Raw genomic sequence first — 18415 nt, forward strand, 5'->3', positions numbered from 1 at the left:
CCTGGACAAATGCCCAGGACTGACTGGCATTTTCCACAAACTGAGGGCATGACACTACCTGAGCCTTCTGACTCCTTCTCCAGGCCCAGAGGCTCTGGCTTCAATCAAAGGACAGAAGAGCCTGACCACCTGGCCTTATTAGCAAGCAAGGACATCAAGGGTGGCTTCTTTATTTGCCTGCTCATCTCTGAGAAGTCCCAGCTGCTCACTAAGATCCTGGCCTCTGTGTGGCCACAGTGGGTGTCAAGGGCTGCTTAGGGCCCCATAAGCCCCAGCCTGGGAGGGGTGAGTAGGGGCCTAAGGTGACTTTGGGTCAAACTGGAGAGTCCTGCATGGTGGGATGGGCCACAGTATCTAAGCAAATGGGGAGCCCTTTATTATGGGGCCTGAGGTTCAGAAGAACCTGCACCAAAGAAAGGGGTCCCTATCAGTGTCACTATTCCTGAAATGATGGTAGGACCCCGGTCCTGGTTCTCAGGGCTCACCCTCAAGCAGGATGCCACATAAGTCTGTAGGTATGGGTCTAGGCTCCATCAATCCCCCTAATTTTGGGAGCCCAGCTTTTCCAGAGAAGCAGCCCCTGGCATTTGGAGCACTGAGCCCTCTGGCCTGAAGTGAAGGACAATGACATACTGAATTTGGGTGGGGGACTAGGGGAACATGGGCAAAAATATGAGCATGCCCCTGGATCCTGAGCTACCTTAGTATGCTGGAGGCTGGTGTTTCTCTGGGAGGTTGGTGAGAGGGGAGGCTCTCTTCCCGGCCCCCATAAGCCATGCTTAAGGCTCCTTCAGCAGCTTGCTCAAGCTGCTTACAATGGTCTCCTTCCAAAGGCAGAACATAGGAGAAGAAGTGAAAACAGCTAAGGCTGCAGCATGAGCAATTTAGGATAGACTTTAGGAAGCACTCCTGACAGAGAAGACTGCCAAGGAAGGTCTTGAGTTCTTCTTCTCTGTAGGCAGGTCCTGCTCCTCCTGCAGAGACATGGTTCTGTGCAGTCCTGAGCACTGGTCAGGGGGATGGCTTGGACACGTCTTTGGCCTGTCTAGCTCAAAGAACCTCGATAGCTAGGTCTTAAGCTTCCTGTGCCGTTGCTGGGGCTCACTTCCTCTGGGTTGGCTTCTGTTTTGCCTGTTATTAAGTCCTCATGATCTAGATGCCTCTATCATGGGGATCTCTCACCCCCTCTGTATGCTTCAGATCCCCAAGTTATTGCTCGTTGCCTGGGTGACACCTCTAATTGGATGCCTTTTCAGCTTTCCTTCATTTGGAGGGATAAACATGACACTTTACTTCTAGATCCTGTGAGAGGGCCTTGACCTAGAGCACTTGTGCCTCTGAGTGTGCAGTCACTGCAGTGGGACTAAAGCCACGGCTCAGGTGGGGCAGGGGTGGGGTGCTCACCAGCGGACCTGAGTGACAGTCATGGCGAATCCTCTCTGGAAGCCTACCCTTCAGGATCTAGCAAGACTGTCCTCTCTCCTGGCTGCTCTTTGTCACTGGTTTACCCTCAGATTAGGAGCTGTGTTTAAGTCCCAATCCTAATCTGAGTTAGAAATTAGCTACCCGAAGTAGCTAGAGAATCATTCAGATCCCAATGCATTTTCCCCTTCTTGTCATGAACGGGAAGGAGAAAGGGGAGGCTGACATTCAAGCATGACTCTTAATGCTGTGTGTGTGTGTGTGTGTGTGTGTGTGTGTGTGTGTGTGTGTGTGTGTGTGTGTTCCAGGCACATATGCTTCCTTGGAGGCCAGGGGGTGCAGATTTCACGGCTTTCCATGCCTCTCAGGCAGACAGTGTGAGGTGTCCTGGTGCTTTAGGAGTCTTAGAAGTAAGACTTCCTATCAGAAGCTGTATATATTGGTGTGTCACATTGTTTCTGTTGCATTTGTCCTTGGGACCTTCTTTTCAGATGAGGAAAATGGGCTGAAAGAGCATTATTCATTTATAGTCCAAGACCCCCAGCCTTTCGATGAAGGCAGCATCTGACCTTCCTTCAGTTCAGTGACCTCTATGCAGAAGAGGGCGTCCCTCAGCTTAAGGATCATCCCAAGCAAAACTTTAACTCTAAAACCGCTTCCATCCACCCATTCCATCAGCTCCCTACCTCCTGCCTTCCTCCACCTCCAATACAGACTGTGCGTGGAGAAAAATCCACTTGATTGTCAGTGGGGGCCAAACAGGGTTTAGAATGGGATCTGTCCACCAAACATTATGGGCTCTGGAGCCAGGTTCTCTAACATTTGCATCATGGTTGCTTTCTGGTGAGGCAGAGCCCGGTCCTGCAGAGCCCTGACTCAGAGAGGAGGAGAAAGGGGTTCTGGGGACTGCACTCTGCACCCTCAGGTTCTCTAAAAGGGGAAAAACGAACTGCTCAACGGGAGTTAAGAAACAAAATCCACACCAACAAAGCAAGATCTCGTCTGAGAAGACTCAGACATTCCTGGTTAGTAATGAAAAGCATTCCCAAGGACAGCGCTGGTGAGAGAAAGGAGGGTTGGGGGGTTCTGAGATGTGCCTGGAGCCTCGAAGATCAGCTGGCTGAAGCAAAGCAGGGCTCCTACAGCTCTAGTGCTCCCCTGCTCCCTGCCCTGCCGTCCACTCTGGGTTTTCGGCATTGGAAGTAGCTGCCCTGTGTGCTAAGTGCACTAACTCCAGGCTGAGAAAGGCCAGCTGAGCCCCTTACCATCCCAATTTCTAAATCTCGGGGAAATGCCACAGTCCGCAAGTTGGTGCTATGTTTCATCTCATTGCATAATACTACACCATTCTCCGTGTGTAGCGGCTGTTCTATTTATATACATCGGTAGGCAACATATGGCTCTCCCCACCCCCACCTGTCAAAACTGTGACTACATCACTTCTGACGACCAGAAGGAAGCTGCTAGGCTGGGCCAGGATTCTAAATGCTGCGGAGGTAATTCAGAGCCAGGAGAAGTTGCACCATATGCTTTGGGGTTGCCGGCTGCTTATGTGCATGGGGACGGGGTTCAGTGCCAGTCCGCAAAACCCAGGGATGGCCCTCTCCTGGCTGCGGTACGCACCTGGTGGGGGTCTGAGGTGCCACTTTCTCTCACCCTGGAGGAGAATCTGCTGGGGGCCACCGTTCTTCACGAGGGGACCCACGAGGAAAACAGGCTCCCCCAAAACCTGCCCTGGATAACATCAGGCCTGGCCAAATAGTATTTCTTTAAAAAAAAAATTTTTTTTTTGGTTTGATTTTATTGGATAAAGATTAAGAAAGCGCCAGCGTCTGAGAGAAGGAAAGCAAACCACGGCCGGCGGCACGCCAGCCCGCCGAGGGTCCGTGGCGCGGCCGGGCGGTCTACCTCGAGGCGCTGGTCTCGGCCAGCCGGTTGTTCATGATGCCCAGCGCGCCTACGCCGCCCGAGAAGCCGTTCTGGCGCGTGTTGACGCACACGCTGCGCGGGTAGCCGTTGGCCGTCTCGGACAGCTGCTTCTGCAGCAGCGCCAGCGACACCTTGTTGGAGGCCGTGAGGTCGCGCATGGAGATGAGCTCGCCCGACAGGCGGCGGCCCTCGGCGTCGCTGTCGCGGGCCGCGGGGTCGGCGCCGAGCGCGGCCAGGCGGCGGCGCAGCCGGGAGCCCGGGGTGATGGCGTTGCGCCGGGCCAGGGGCGCGCCGGGCGCCGGGCAGCAGCGCGCGCAGCAGCGGCAGCTCAGCTTGCGCAGCATCCAGTTGAGCACCTGCTTGATGAGGATGGAGATGACGTTGAAGAGCGAGTAGATGCAGCACACGCCGAGCAGGATGAAGAGGAAGTTGCCCAGGCGGTAGAGCCCCTGGTTCCGGTAGGCGGCGTGCTGGCTGCTCACCAAGTCCCCGAAGCCGATGGTGCTGAAGGTGACGAAGCAGAAGTAGAGCGAGTCCACGTAGTCCCAGCCCTCCACGCTGGTGTACATGGCAGAGGCGCAGCACGACAGCAGCACGGCGAACAGGCCCAGGATCAGCAGCACGTGGTACACCGAGGGCTTCCAGCCCGCCAGGCAGTCGGCCTCCGAGAGCGCCGAGCCGCGGCGGAAGGTGGCGGGCAGCAGGCCGCTGCGGCGCAACTGGCGCTCCCTGCAGGCGCGCATGATGAAGGCCAGCAGAGAGATGATGCGCTCCAGGAAGAGGTTGAAGAACAGGATGGTTCCGGCGCAGCCGAACAGCCCGTAGGCGATGAGGAAGGCCTTCCCGCCTACCGTCGCGGGGGTGGTCATGCCAAAACCTGTGGAGACAGGGCAAGGGTCAGCGAGGTCCTGGCTGGGCAGGTGGTGCCCACTGGGCGGGGGAGCCGGGCGTACATAGGTGTTGACGCGGCTCCTACCGAGTGGCATCACTCGGGGGAGGGGAAACAGTACTTAGACATTTCTCGCCCTTGGCGGCGTGGTTCCTGATTGGGGCAACGCCTAAACTGATGGCAGAGATGTGGCTCCTCGTCTTGGGGTCTGTGGATCAAGATGGGTGGGCAGGATGGTTACTAGGAAGGACCCATAAAGACTCATGAAATGAAACCACTGTATGGGTGCAAACCATTGAGATACCTACAAAGCCTACAAAGAGATGTCACCTGCTCTCCCACCCCTCAATGTTTTTTTTTTTTTTTAATGTAACCAATGGCACACATGGGCCTCCTTAGGACACAATTCCATAAAGGCTTCATTTGATCTGGGATTACTAGGGACCAGGTACAGTGTGTTCAGTCCAGGTGGCTATGTGTGATGGTCTCTGAAAAGGGGGTTTATGAAACTGACAAAAAGCTTGAGAATGAGTCCACAACATTCAGGGAGTGAGCTGGCTCTACCATGGGGTGTCATTGGGTGTCTTTCTCATCCAAGGACCACCATCACCCTTGCTCAGACTTGTGGCCAAGGCAAAGGTGGTGGCCCAGCGGGGTCCTATGCTGCCATGTGTCTGGGGTCACTTTTGTCCTGGGAGGCCTGTTCTGTGCCTGGGCAGCTATTTATTGCTTTTAGTTCATAATTAAGCCTTAACGTGTCCACTTGTTCAAAGCACAGGCTTTAAGGGAGATTCTTTATCATTTGATTTCTGCCAAAGGCTTGGCTTCCCACCAGTGTGCTCTGCCCTTGCCATCCCGGGCAGCTCTCCCCTCCCACCTGCGTGCTCAGCTGGCTGTGGGCTCTCTGTGGGACCCATAACCCACTCTGGTTTCGGAAGGGGGTTTAATCTCTGCACAAATATTCACTGCCGCTCGGAGTCTGAGCTGGAAATAGATCATCTGTCCAAACAGCACCATGGCACCTTTCCCACCTCTGCAGCAAAAGTTCAGGGGCATCCCTGTTAAATTTAGGTGCCACGTCAGAGGGGCTGCCTGTGTGCTGCTAGTGGGGTGAAGCCAGCCCTGGGAACTGGGTGCTGAAGACTTGTGTCTCACTTGGTTTACTATTTCCTTAAAAAAGCCAGAGGTAAAAGATTTTTTTCCAGTAATTCCTTAGCCTCTATGCTAATCATTCTTGAGATTCCCTGGAGGAAATCTCAATTGCCTGACCACGATCTTCATCTTATGCTTAATAACTTAATTTAGGAGAAAAGCTATGACAATACCCATGTTGAGGAAGATGGATTATATCCTTAGATTCAGATTTGGGCCACAAGAGAGTGAAAAAAACAACAACAACATATTAGCAGTGTAAGCAATTTAACGGATTTTTCCACACTTCAAAGCCAAATCCAAGTTCTTGAATTCATAAAGAAATCAGCTTTGAATCTATATGGTTATATGTGGAGTGAGAGTATTTGTATTTTTGTGTGTGCGTGTGTGTGTGTGTGCACGCTTGTTTGCATGTGCACATTTATATAAAGTCCTGGATCGATAACCCAATTGTCCACAACTAAGTCAGTCTGTTCCTACAAGGAAATACTCTACAGCAATGAGAAAGCATGAACCACAGCTACTTGTAATAATATGAATGAATCTCACAAAAAAGAAGCTGAACACAGAATGCATTCTGTATTATTCCATTTATAAAAAATTCAAATTCAAAACCAGGCAAAACCAAACTATAGTAATTTTTTTACGGACGCATTCTTGGTTGGTAAAATTATAAGGAAAATCAAGGAAGTGATTTCAATAAAAGTCACAATTGGGGTTTCCTCTGGGGATGGCAGGGGGTAATAAACGGGAGGGGACACAGGGCCTCTGGGGTGCCAGAAATGTTAATCTGGGTAGTGGTTACATGGGTGTTGTATAATTGTCTAACCATGTGCCTTGTGACTTTTGTTGGTACTCTTATGATAAGAAAAACTTTTTTAAAAACTGCTATGGGGCACCTGGGTGGCTCTGTCAGTTGAGTTTCCGACTTTGGCTCAGGTCATGATCTCACAGCTTGAGTTCAAGCCCCACATCGGGCTCTGTGCTGACAGCTCAGAGCCTGAAGCCTGCTTCAGATTCTGTGTCTCCATCTCCCTCTGCCCCTCTCCCGCTCGTGCTCTGTCTCTGGCTCTCTCTCTCTCAAAAATAAATAAACATTAAAAAAAATTTTTAAACCTGCTAGATTGTTAACTGTAAGGGACCTTAATTTTGATCTCTCGCTGTATAAGTGAGGGAGCAGGGGCAGAAGTGACATGATCTATAGCTTGTTGGGAACACATGCCTTACACATGTCCTGGCTTCTAGCCTGGTCTTAGACCATTCTACCTGACACTGCTTCTACACATTGAGGAAAAACAGCACCTCTAATAGGGGATCACTTTGCTAGATTCCTGAAGAAATGGAAAGTCCTGAGCCTGGAAAATTAATTTGCCTAAGAGAATACTGAATGGGATTTTCCTAATCTTTAGGATTTTTAGCTGAAATCTCAAAGCTAAGAGTGACACGTGGCACATTATCCCCTATTGGAAAGAGAAGTTCTAGATGCATTTATGCAGAATTACTAGATCAAAATGGGTCTGGTGACTAGCACCCCCCAGCCCTGGGCTACATGGAAAGGCTGGGATAACGGGAGATGGTCATGAAGTAGCAGAGTGGTTGTCATAGTAGGAGGTGCTGTGGCATCCTCCACCTACCCCCAGGCCAAGTGATGGGGGTGCAGTCAAGAGCACCTTGCCTGCAGCTAGAGGGGAGCTGGCAGCTCGCTTCCCAGAGGCTAGCTGACCTGCAGAACTAGGCAGGCCCATCCAGGGCCCCTGGATGGAGTATAGTGAGAGTTCTGGGAGAGTCAGAGGTATCTCCTAGAGTCTGAAGCTGTGCTGGAGAGTTCTCTGGGTGAGAGGCTGACTGGAGTGGGCCACACAGACAGAGGTGGGAAGAGAGGAGCAGTCTGCACTTCAGATGCTTGTTGCATCAAGGCTGTGTGAGAGTGACAGGATCAAGTGGATGTGCAGAAAGCAGCCAGGTCTGAAGACATTCTGCCCAAGAGGGTTGCTGCTGGGTGGAGGGGCCTCTAGCAATAAGAGGCTAGGAGATGGGGTGCTGGGACAGCATTGGAGGCACTCCCAGGAGGTAGGATGGAGAGGGTGCCCCCACTGAGGGAATGGTGCAGAACAGTGGGCCCTGTGGGTGGTCTCCAAAGACCCATAGATAGGCCCCATGAAAGGGTATGTCTGTTCTAACAGTGGGCAATAGGTAAGAAAGGATTATAGTGGCACCAATGATGTCAGACCGAGCCAACAGACTGCCCTCCCCCCACAGGCCCCTGAGCTGAGGGCCAGACCTGGAGCTGGAGGGAGAAGCTGATCTTTGATTAGAAGTGAACTTGAAGACTGGATTTATATTGGATTTAGATGGGACTGGATATCTGAGAATGAGTTTCAATTTTAAGACTAATGGTACTTAAAAAAAACAAAACAAAAAACAAACAAACAAACAAACAAACGGCTGATTGGAAAACTCTAGCATCTGCCCAAGACCTGAAGGGATCCGAAGGGAAGTTCCTTAACAGCAGATGAAGACAAGGTCACTTCTGTGTCAGGCCATTGGATAAACTGGTTCCACCTGGATTCACTTGCTGCAGCAAAGCCCCCAGCTCGAGCCCACAGTCCTTTCTCGCCTTGCTCCATCTTGGCCACAGCTGTGGGGGAGGGACACCCCACTCACCAAGGGGTTAGGTAGTTGTCAAGGCCTCACAGCACAGAGTGGGGAAGCTGTGCCTGAAACCCAGGTCTTTTGCTGTCTAACTCATGTTCTTTCCACCAACCCCAAACTGCCTTCTGAGAGCACTGCAGGGACTCCTTTCCAACTGTAACAGCTCATTTCAGTCCTCCAAGGCTGGCAGCCAAGAGAGCACTTTCCTCTGGGGAGGCTGGCTGACCCTGAGTCATGACTCGTGTCCCTAAGAGTCCTCTGTCCCCTGTGGCTCTCTTTCCCTGGACCATTGCCGGGGAGAGGGGCCACGGCTCCTCCTTTAACGTTCCCACTGAGGTGGATGCATCACCCCTCCTGTGGCACAGCTAAGACAAGCAAGGCTTTAGAACCAGATGTCCCAGGGCTTGGTTAGGGACAGCAGGAGGCATGCCATACAGGGGGGCCTGTACTTTTGGCTAACAGTCTGGCTGGTGGCTCATCTGCCCCTTGGGGTCCTCACAGGACTGCCCGTAGCTGACCTACCCCCCCTGAGTCAAAGGCCAGGCCACCAGGAGCAGCCTCAGATTCCTCCAAACTCCCCCATGTCTGGATTCCTGGCCCCCCTCCAGAGTCTGGGTTCCCTGTTGAGGATTTGTCTCTTCCCTTCATGACGGGGCTGAGAATGTGACATGTTTCCCACTGACCATTCTCCCTCCCCAGAGGGTTATGGCCTTATCCTAGGGCCCCCATAAGGCCACAGCACTAGATACGCCACAGGAAGACGGACATCCACCCATTCACTCCTTCAGAAACACAGCTTGGCCGACTTCGTGCTAGGCTCGGGGTATGTTGGAAAACCAGACAGATGCGATCCCTGCCCTCAGAGTATCTGGGCTGCCTTCTTAGAGGTTAGCACTCACCTACTCCTCTGCTCTGCAGGCTCACCCCTGGGCCAGGGCAAAGCTTTTCTCCGATGCCCCCACAGAGTCTGAGCCAGAACTTGCTCTGGGGTCTCGTCATGGCCATGACCACAGGCCCAAAGTGATGCCAAATGCTTGACTGGCTGTGGCACTGTCGGCCCAGAAGGAAGGGGACAGGCAGGTCAGGAGTTTCTCTGTCAGCACAGAGAGCACCCAATGCAAGCACCCTCCCACCAGCCCTATTCCTGAGGTCTGGCTCTGTGCCCACGACACCTCCTTTTGCTTTTCTACACACAACACTGTCTGTCTGCTCTGCCCAAGAGATAGGTGGCAGTTTACTGTCCTTCCCCATTGACACCGATAGGCTCAGAGCTCTGGGGGCACTGAGGCCTTGGGGTCAGGGCTGTGGGGTATGTGCCTGGTGCTGCTTCCCAGAGTGGAGTAGCAGTCCCTCAAGCTCTGGCAATCTGTGGGGAGCCAGGCTGGCTCCAGAGAGGGGCCTTAAAGCCTCAGCCAGAAAAAGGCAACCCCAGGCACCCTGAGAGTCCCCTCCTTCCCCCAATCACACCCTGCAGAGGCATAATCTGTCCCCAGGTTCACACCAAGCCTGCTGTTTTGTTTATGCCACAATTGATCTGCCATCCCCGTTTGCAAAGAGCAGACACTTGGGGGCTTTATTATGCCACTTTGACAAAAACTGTGAAGCTCGTTCCCACAGCCTGTCTGGTGCCGCCTTTGCAATTGGGGCTCTGGTGACGGGGCCTCTGGAGTTCAGCTCAAAGAGGCTGGAATTGAGATGGAGAGGCCCGTACTGATCTGTATCGGGTACCCCTGGCTGGCAGTGTCCGTGCTGGACACTGGACACTTGTCCTCTCATCCGATCCCCCAACCACCCTGGGAGGGAGGCATCATCAGCTTTAATAAGGACACGAGCTAAGGGAGGTGAAGGTACCGGCTGAGTTTCCGTTTGTAAGTGGCTGAGCTGACTCTGAAGCCCTTTCCATTGTGGCAGAAGGCTGGGGAGTCTTCGCTCTTTACCTGGAGTACATTTTCTGCTGGCTCTACAGTGTCAACTTAGAGCAGGGGAGATATAAGATATAGTCCAATCCAGTATACTTTTGAGAGTAAAAGGGGCACTGATCATCATTACACCAGGAAAGCCATAAATCAGGGCTGATCCAAGCAACTGAGATGTATGATTAAAATGATTAAAGGGCAGATTCCAAAGCAGAGGCTGGTTAGCTCAGTTAGAATGTGGTGCTAACAAAATGCAGATTCCCACTCCAGAAGTTTATTTAGTGCGTCATGAAAAGGGCCCAGGAATCTACATTTTAGCAAATGTTTTCAGATGATTCTGATGCAGGCGGGCTAAAGCCCTTTCTTTAGAAAAAAATGTGATAAGGTAGCCCTGTATGTCCTACTGGTTGGAATCTGCCCAATTTCAAATATTTTGATTTAAATTCCTTTAAAAAATTGGCTTACTGAGGTATAATTAATACATAAAATTGTAAGATATTTAAAGGGTATACTGTGGTGCTCTGTTGATTTAAATTTCAAGCAGCCTAAAACACTTGTGGATATTGTGGCTGTCTCCTTAACAACACCTCCCACCTCCAACTCCTATAGGAGGCAGCCAGGCCACTGGAAGAACTGACCAAGCATCAGGGGTGGGCTCTGTTAGTCTAGGCCAATCGAGATTACCAGTCCCTTACCATGACTGGCTCAAGGATGGATAAGCCTAAACCAATCAGTGCAGGACACTTTTATGGCTACAGAGATTGGTGTAGGAGTGGACACGTGACTTCATTCAAGTGAATCAGCTCAAAGAAGAGTTTCTCTGATAGTTCCCGGGTTAAAAGATTTCTCACTCTAGAGCTGCCCTGGCCCCAGGAGTAGTCGGCAGCCATCTGTGGCCATGAGGTGGGGCCAACCTTAGATGAAGCTGACACTGCAGGAGGCTGAGTGGAGGCAGCCAGAAAGAAATGGGGCCTTCATGGCCCCAGTGAGCTGTCAAATCAAACTGGCCATGCTGCGCCACCTACTTCCAGCCTTCCCATTGCTTGAGCCCATAAACCCTTTTGCCTGCTTACACCTTCCATTACATGCCACCAAACATACTCCAACTGGTGTGATGGTTTGAGGGCCTGGGTGAGCAGCTCAGTGTCCAGGAAATAGAACCAGAGTTGAACTGGAAGTTATGACCTCTGTTGTGGCCTCTATCAGCCAAGCGTGAAGCAAATTGCTACCACTAACTTCTCTAAGCCTCAATTTCATCTGTACAACGTAAACCCCCCCCGCCCCCCCACAATGTGAACTCTCTTTGTAAACTGTAATACACTATGCCAAAGTATGCTCCTCAAGGTGAGCCTGGGTGGCTCCGTCGGTTAAGCCTCCGACTTCGGATCAGGTCGTGATCTCACAGTTGGTGAGTTTGAGCCCTGCATCCGGCTCTGCGCTGACAGTGCGGAGCCTGCTGGGATCCTCTGTCTCCCTCTCTCTCTGCCCCTCCCCTGCTCATGCTCTGTCTCTCTCAAAAATAAGTAAACATTAAAAAAAACATGCTCCTTAAGATGATAAAACATGCTTAATGGCGGTGGGGAGAGGAGAATTCCTAAAATTAAAAAAAAAAAAAAAGGTGAATGTAAGGGCAACATGTTTATTTATGGTAGGACTTTTCAGAGCACTTATGTTAATGTGACTTATGAATCCGAGTAGGCTGTGCTGGCACTCTCCAGTGTTCCCCACACTAACTGGACCATAGACTGTATTTAATCACCTCAGGTGACTTGAGTGTTTCAAAGAATAATCTTTGGGAAATGCTGCACTCTACCCTCAGGAAGAATTGAGGATAAGACATTTTTAAAAGCGCTTGAGGAGTACCCACATTTTCAACAGTCACCGTGACAATGCGGTGCCTGGAATAGCCCCTGGGATGCAGAACGTGCTGGAGCTCAGCTTGTCGAGTGAATAAATAGACTCTCCCTCTGCTGGTTTGGAGCAGGGATTCTCAAACTAGTTTGCCTAGGACCCGCCTGGGGATCTTGTTGAATTCTGGGGCGGGGTTCCTGATTCTGCATTTGTAACCTGGCATCCAGTGATGCCGCTGCAGCTGGTCAGAGAATCCTGAGTAGTGAGCACAGATGACTTACAGCATGAATTACCTTTTGGGGCCTGTCTCCACAATGAGACAGGGAATCCCTGGCAGGTGGGACCACATCGTAATTGGCTATTTGGAACTAGGTTGCTCAGGTTTGAATCTAGTTCCACCAATTAACCTCTCTGAGCCTCAATTTCCTCATCTGTAAAATGGAGATAATATAACTCCCTCAATAACTTTTTGTTTTGAGTTAAATATATGCAGAATATTTAGTGCCTAGCACATTAATAAGCCCTAAATATTTATTATTATGAATCTTTCTGTGCTCTACAGTGGACAAAGGAACCTCATGTAAAGTAGGCACTGATAGTTATTTGTTGACTGAATGACTGAAAGTAAAAATTTCAAGAATCTCTCAAGGGTGAGAGTTAAATACCAGAGACAGTAGGAAAGCTGAGATGTGGGGTCAGTGGGCAGGGATGGGCAAGGAGACTCATTAGCATTGCCAGATAAAATACAGAACTGTCGGGGCTCCTGGGTGACTCAGTCAGTTAAGTGTCCAATTCTTGATTTCAGTTCAGGTCGTGATCTCATGGTTCAGGAGTTCAAGTGCAGCACCAGGCTCTGCACTGACAGCATGGAGCCTGCTTGAGATTGTCTCCTTCTCTCTCTGACCCTCCGCAGTGTGTTTGTGTGTGTGTGCTTGCTCTCTCCCTCTCATAATTAAATATTTTAAAAAGCCAGAACTCCCAGTTAAACATGAATTTCAGATAAATAACGAATCATTTTTTGGTGTAAGTATGTCCCAAACATTGCATGGGGCACATTTACACTAAAAAAAAAAAAAAAAAGATTCATTATTTATCTGAAATTCAAATATAACTAGGCGTCCTGTATTTTTATGTGCTCAATCTGGTGACCCTAACCAGGGCTCCGCTTGTCTGCTTGGCACAATCCCCTGGGAAGCCATCTCATTTGATCCTTCCTCACTGGCTGGTAGAAGGATGAACAGCCTCACTTTAAAAAAATTTTTTTTTTAACATTTATTTATTTTTGAGAGACAGAGCACAAGCAGCGGAGGGGCAGAGAGAGAAGGAGACATAGAATCCAAAGCAGGCTCCGGGATACGAGCTGTCAGCACAGAGCCTGACGCGGGACTCGAACTCACAAACCGTGAGATCATGACCTGAGCCGAAGTTGGATGCTTAACTGACTGAGCCACCCAGGTGCCTCTGAACAGCCTCACTTTAATATCAAGGAGGCTGGGTCTTGCCCAAGGCTACGTTAGCAGCCAGGCCTTCCTGTGTCCCTCCCCGCCGCCCCCCCCACCAGGTAAGCAGGGAGTAGTGGGTGGGCTGGGGGGTGGAAGGTGGAATGCTATTGGGTTGCTCTGTGGCCCGTGCCAAGACACGGACTCTCAGGGAGAAGGAGGGAGCTTCTTCCTGGAGGAAGGTTGGACACTTGAGAAGGCATCAGGCCAGAAAGATTTCCCTGGGACATGAGCCTCAGCCCTGGACCCTCGGGCTGTGGCAGGGGGGCTTGGGGGACAACTAACCAGCCTGGGTAAGCCCCGAATATTTTGGGAGAGCTGGGGCTGAGAGAATGGTGGGGGAAAGTCACTAAAGCATTCAGTGAGGAATAAAAACGTGGAGGGGGATAATAATAGCTGACATGTATTGAGCCCTCACTATTTCCAGGCACTGTGCCAAGACTTCATGTATATCCATGCATTTCATCCTCACGACTCCATGAGGCACTGGCTTTCATTCACTCTAAGTCACAGCTTTTTTTCCCTTGAATTTTAACATTCTTGAAATCAGGATGCTTCCTACAGTCAATGACCTGGCATGGTTTATTTGGCAACATTTTAAATTCTTAACGGTACACAATAATGGTGCATTTCTAATCGATGGTGCATTTATCATCTTAGATGTGATGAACCACAGTGGGAATTGTTATCATCTCCATTTGTGAGATTAGTAAATGCGGTCACACTTAGTAGATAAAGACACCGAGGTTAAATAACTTGCCCAGATCACAGAACAAGCGGCAGAGCCAGGAGGTGAACCTCCTCCACGGAAAGAGCTTGCGATGTGATAAAGGAGAGAGTCAAACGCAGGGGAGTTCGGAAGAAAGGGAGGTCGGTTGCTTTTGGCTCGAACAGTGGCTCTTCACTCTGGCTATGCAAGAGAATCACTGGGGAAACTTAAAACTGTCCCCAGTACCCAGATGCGCCCGGACCAGCGTAGGTCAGTACTGGGGCTGAGGTCCTCCCCGTGGAGGGTCTGGGAAAGACTTATGGAGGAAGGTGTATTTGTGTTCAGTCCAGAAGGGTGTGTGTTTTGGGGAGGGAGTGGAGTTTGGAGAGGGAGGAAGCTGAGGCCTGGGTCTGAGAAAAGCATGTCCACTGGGAGGGTGCCGGGCACCGGGCCGGGTGTGCGAGGGGCTCAGCCTGGCCCACAGTATCCAGTAACGCTCGCCTATGGATCAGGTGACCGTGTGGAAGGAAGGGGACGATGTGGGAGAACTTCCCATCCACCTTGTTCTCAGGCTGAACTACGGGAACACTGTGGGAATGAGGCCTCTAGAAACACCTCCAGGGGCACCTCCAGAAGCTTCTCCAGCATCTGAGCCTGACATCTGGCAACATGCCCTGCCTTTGTACAAACTTACAAACTCCGGAAGCTTCACGCTACAGAATGTCTCCATTCCTGCAGGCTTGGGAAGGGCCAACGTCACCTTTCTTGGAGAGCCGACAGCAGAGACTGGGAGCAGAGGCTGTGGCGTCAGGCGCATGCCTCACTTGTGAACGCGGCAACACGGACAGGTTACTTCTCCCTCTAAAAATGGCCTGCTGACTGCCTACCTCGGAAGGTTACTGTGAGGAGGTGGTTCCCACACGCCTCCCGCAGCACCTGGGACATGCTGAGTGTTCACAAAGCAGCGAGCTTAATTGACAAACAGCACGGGAGAGGCACGGCTCTTCCATCACAGCTCAGGTGCATCGGGTGAAACGTGGAAGCCAGGGGCGAGCCGTGACCAGAAGTTTCAGCGGCAAGAAAGAGCTCCCCATCTACACACCTAAGACCGACTCTACCACTGCCTGCTTTTACCTCCCTGGGCCTCAGTTTGCTGGGCAGTTTCAGGTGAGTGACAGCACCCTCTGGACTCGCTTCAGGCTCTGGCCTTGTGCACGGTGGGAGGCCCAGCTAGAGGGAGGCACTGCCTTCTCCAATCCCCCAAATTCGCATGGCAGGATCCTAGAAAACGGGACCGTTACGGAAAAGCCAAGACCGTGGGCTGCTGTATTTGTTGGCACTTGTGGATTTCTCTCAATTGCAAACCAGATGGACAGTTTCTCGAGGACAGCAGCTCCTGGTCCCCTTCTTTCCACAGCTGAGCATGGGGCTGAGCTCATACCGGACGCCCCATGACTCAGGACAAAGAGGCACCGCCAGCAAAGCACCTGGAGAATGTGGGCCCCTCCTCATTCTCCTGTTTGCTTTTGGGTTGTTCTGTGGGGGCCTCTGGGATGATTCTTGATGAGAACAGGAGAGCAGTTGGGGGTGGCTTAGACGGCTGGGGGCTGGGAAAAGAAGGCTGAGCGCTGCAGGCCAGTGATGTTTAACGTTAGAAAAGTTTTGGTAAACTGTGAGCAATGGGCAAGTGACCCCGAGAACCAGTTTTGAACCTTGGCCATGGGTGTTCCCAGCCAGCCGGGCTGACTTGAACCTCCTCCCACTCTGTGCTGCTTCTGTGGGATTAAGGTTTTTCTCTCCTCACCAGAAATCATTCAGCAAAATGAGTTATTAAAAGCTGGTTAACTACTCCTGCCTCCGGGTAGCTCCTGCTTAACAACCTCTCCCCGGGAGCAGCTGTCAAACCCAGGCCCCGTGGAGCTGGCGGGAAGATGAGTCATTTACATGGAGCCCATCCTGCGTCCTGCCCCCCAGATCTGTCCCTGCCTCTCTCATGACTAATCCTTTTGGGGGATGAGATCACTGCCCCTTCTGCCCCCCACCCTCCCCAAAGAGCAGAGCCCTAGCCTCAGCCCAGGGTTGTGGGAGAAGGCTGGATCCAAGGCCAGGGGGAGTGAGGAGCGGTCTCGGATGGGACAGAGGCCTGGCCAACAGGAGCCTGGAGAGGGCGCAGCGAGATGGGGGAAGCCAGAGGCCACCCTGGCCTTGCTCCTGGACCTCAGGGGAGGTGGGGGGGGGGGAGGAGGGGGGAAGCGGGGGTTTCCCCCGCACGGGGCTGTGGTGAGGAGCTTGAGAGCTCACCTTTCAGGCAGACATGGTTGTGGGGAGAAAGCAGGTGTGTCAACCCTGCTTGGAAGTGTCACTACATCATCACCTGAATCTCCTGTCACCTCAAATCCTGTACCATAGAGGAGCAGAGGTTTTAAAGCCCATGGTGGTTCCTGTAAGGCAGAATCGTGCTCTCCCACTGACAGTTCCCCCGCCTCTCAGCCAATTCCATTTTCGTGCGCCTGGAGAAGCGCAGCTTCCCATCCTTCACCCCTGCCCATGGAGCTGCAAGGCACATTTGAAGGAGGACAGATGCAGGGAAGGGGGCCAAGTGCCTGGGAAGCTGGATTCCGAGGCTCTTTGTGCACAGGGGTGCTCTTCAAGGCCCTGGTCTGTGTGAGGGGCTGTCCCAGCACGTGGCTCCCCCCCCCCCCCGCCCCCGCACCTCTCCTCACAGAAGGAGGGCTATGGGCTGCTCCAGAGAGTGCTAGAGACAGACAAGCCCAGTGTTGAGTGCCGGACCTGGGGAAACGCTCTTGGGGTCCCCACAGGCCCCTGTGTCTGCCCCGGTGCCCGCTGACATGCCCCCTGCCCTGTGGGCTGGCAAACAAGCTAGAGGGGCTGTCATGGTGCCTCGCTTGGCACAGGGGCCTCTGTTAGGGCCTGGCTGTGTCAGGAGGGATTGGACCTGTGGCCCCAGGACTGAGGCCAAGGGATCAGGGGTGCCATCTCCTCCAAATGGGGCAGGGCAGCTCCTACTGCACATTGTGCTCTCAGCCGCCTACGGGGAAGGGTGGGTGACCACCGGCTCACGGGAGGTGAGGGATGGAGGGACTGGTATGGAGCCCTAGCCCATGCCCGGCACTCTGCTGGTGCTTTCCAAGATGTACCCCGGAGAAATTCCTGGAGCAAGTGCTTCTGGTCCTTATTCAGGTGAGGAAACCAAGGCCCAGAGAAGTCAAGTAATGAATGAAAGAACACCAGCACACAGGTCCCAAACCCACACCCATGATTCTTTCCATTCACCCTCTTGAGGCCCGACTCCTCTTTGGTTCAGAGAATGCACTGATTTTGCTCTAAAACATGCAAATGATCATACCGTGACGGCGAACTGTGACCAAAACCCCTGCCAAGGGTCTGTGCCATGAGTGTGTGTCAGATGCTAAGTGACAGGAGATGGAGGCTGGGGCTCGGCACCGTGAAGGACCTTGTCCAGGGTCACAGAAAATGGCCTAACTGGGATTCCAACTCAGGTCTGCCTGACTCTAAATCCTACATTTCTCCTCACCTTGCTTTTGGCACCCCATTCATAGAGAGGCCTTGATGACTTGGGACCCTCCTTCTGCACACTGTCCTAGATGGACTATCCTGCTCAAGCCACACTGAGCTCCCAGTTGACAGAAGGATCTGGAATGTCTTAGTCTGGCACTCAGGCCCTGACCCACTTTTCTAGCATCATCTCCCCTCTTTGAACCTTCTTCCTCAGGCCCTCGGGTACCCTCACTGCCTTATGCATACACACACACACACTCATTCACCAGGAATTTACTGAAAGCCTGCTCTGTGTCGCACATTGGTGGATACGAGGCAAGCAAGATGGTCAAAGCTGCAGCCTGAACAGAACCTAGTGTCTAGGAGATGTGCCATGAACACTCCCCCACCCCGCCCCCGTGCCATGCCTCTGCACCTGTCCTTCCCCACCTTGCAAGGTCTGTAACGGCTTATTTCCTTTTCTTTACACTTATCTGAAGTCCATTCACCACCTGGCAGCACCTTTAGCTCATCGGGTATTTAGTTCTGTGCTGCTGTGGTGGCCCCTGTACTACTGACCATGTCCCAGAGTATTCTTTACCTCTTTGTGCTTTTCTGGGTCGCCTTGTCAATGAGGACCCAGGCCATGTCTTACATTTCCTCTCTCCCTCTACAATGCAGGTGCTCAGGGAGCAGCTGCTAAATTCCCAACAGAACTGGCAGTGTGTCCAGTGGTCACCAGCAAGGACTGTCCCAGAAACATGGTTTCCACCTTCATTTGAGTTAATTCACCTAACATGTTTTTGAGACCTGCTATATGCCAGGCATGGGACAGGGGAGGGAATACTGTGATACACCGTATTGTCTGTGCCCTGCT

The 18415-nt window shown here is 52.0% G+C and overlaps 1 protein-coding gene across 1 annotated transcript in view; it reads right to left on the bottom strand.

Annotated features, from left to right (window-relative positions):
• Positions 1-311: 311 nt before the first annotated feature.
• Positions 312-18415, bottom strand: part of KCNK12 (potassium two pore domain channel subfamily K member 12) — a 52432-nt gene continuing 34328 nt past the window's right edge. The window contains exon 2 of the mRNA XM_027072509.2: positions 312-4228. Coding sequence (XP_026928310.1) covers positions 3327-4228 — 902 coding nt within the window. The 3' untranslated portion in view covers positions 312-3326. The remainder of the gene's footprint in view (positions 4229-18415) is intronic.

Source organism: Acinonyx jubatus, chromosome A3 (genome assembly GCF_027475565.1).
Source record: "Acinonyx jubatus isolate Ajub_Pintada_27869175 chromosome A3, VMU_Ajub_asm_v1.0, whole genome shotgun sequence".
Taxonomy (NCBI): Eukaryota; Metazoa; Chordata; class Mammalia; order Carnivora; family Felidae; genus Acinonyx; species Acinonyx jubatus.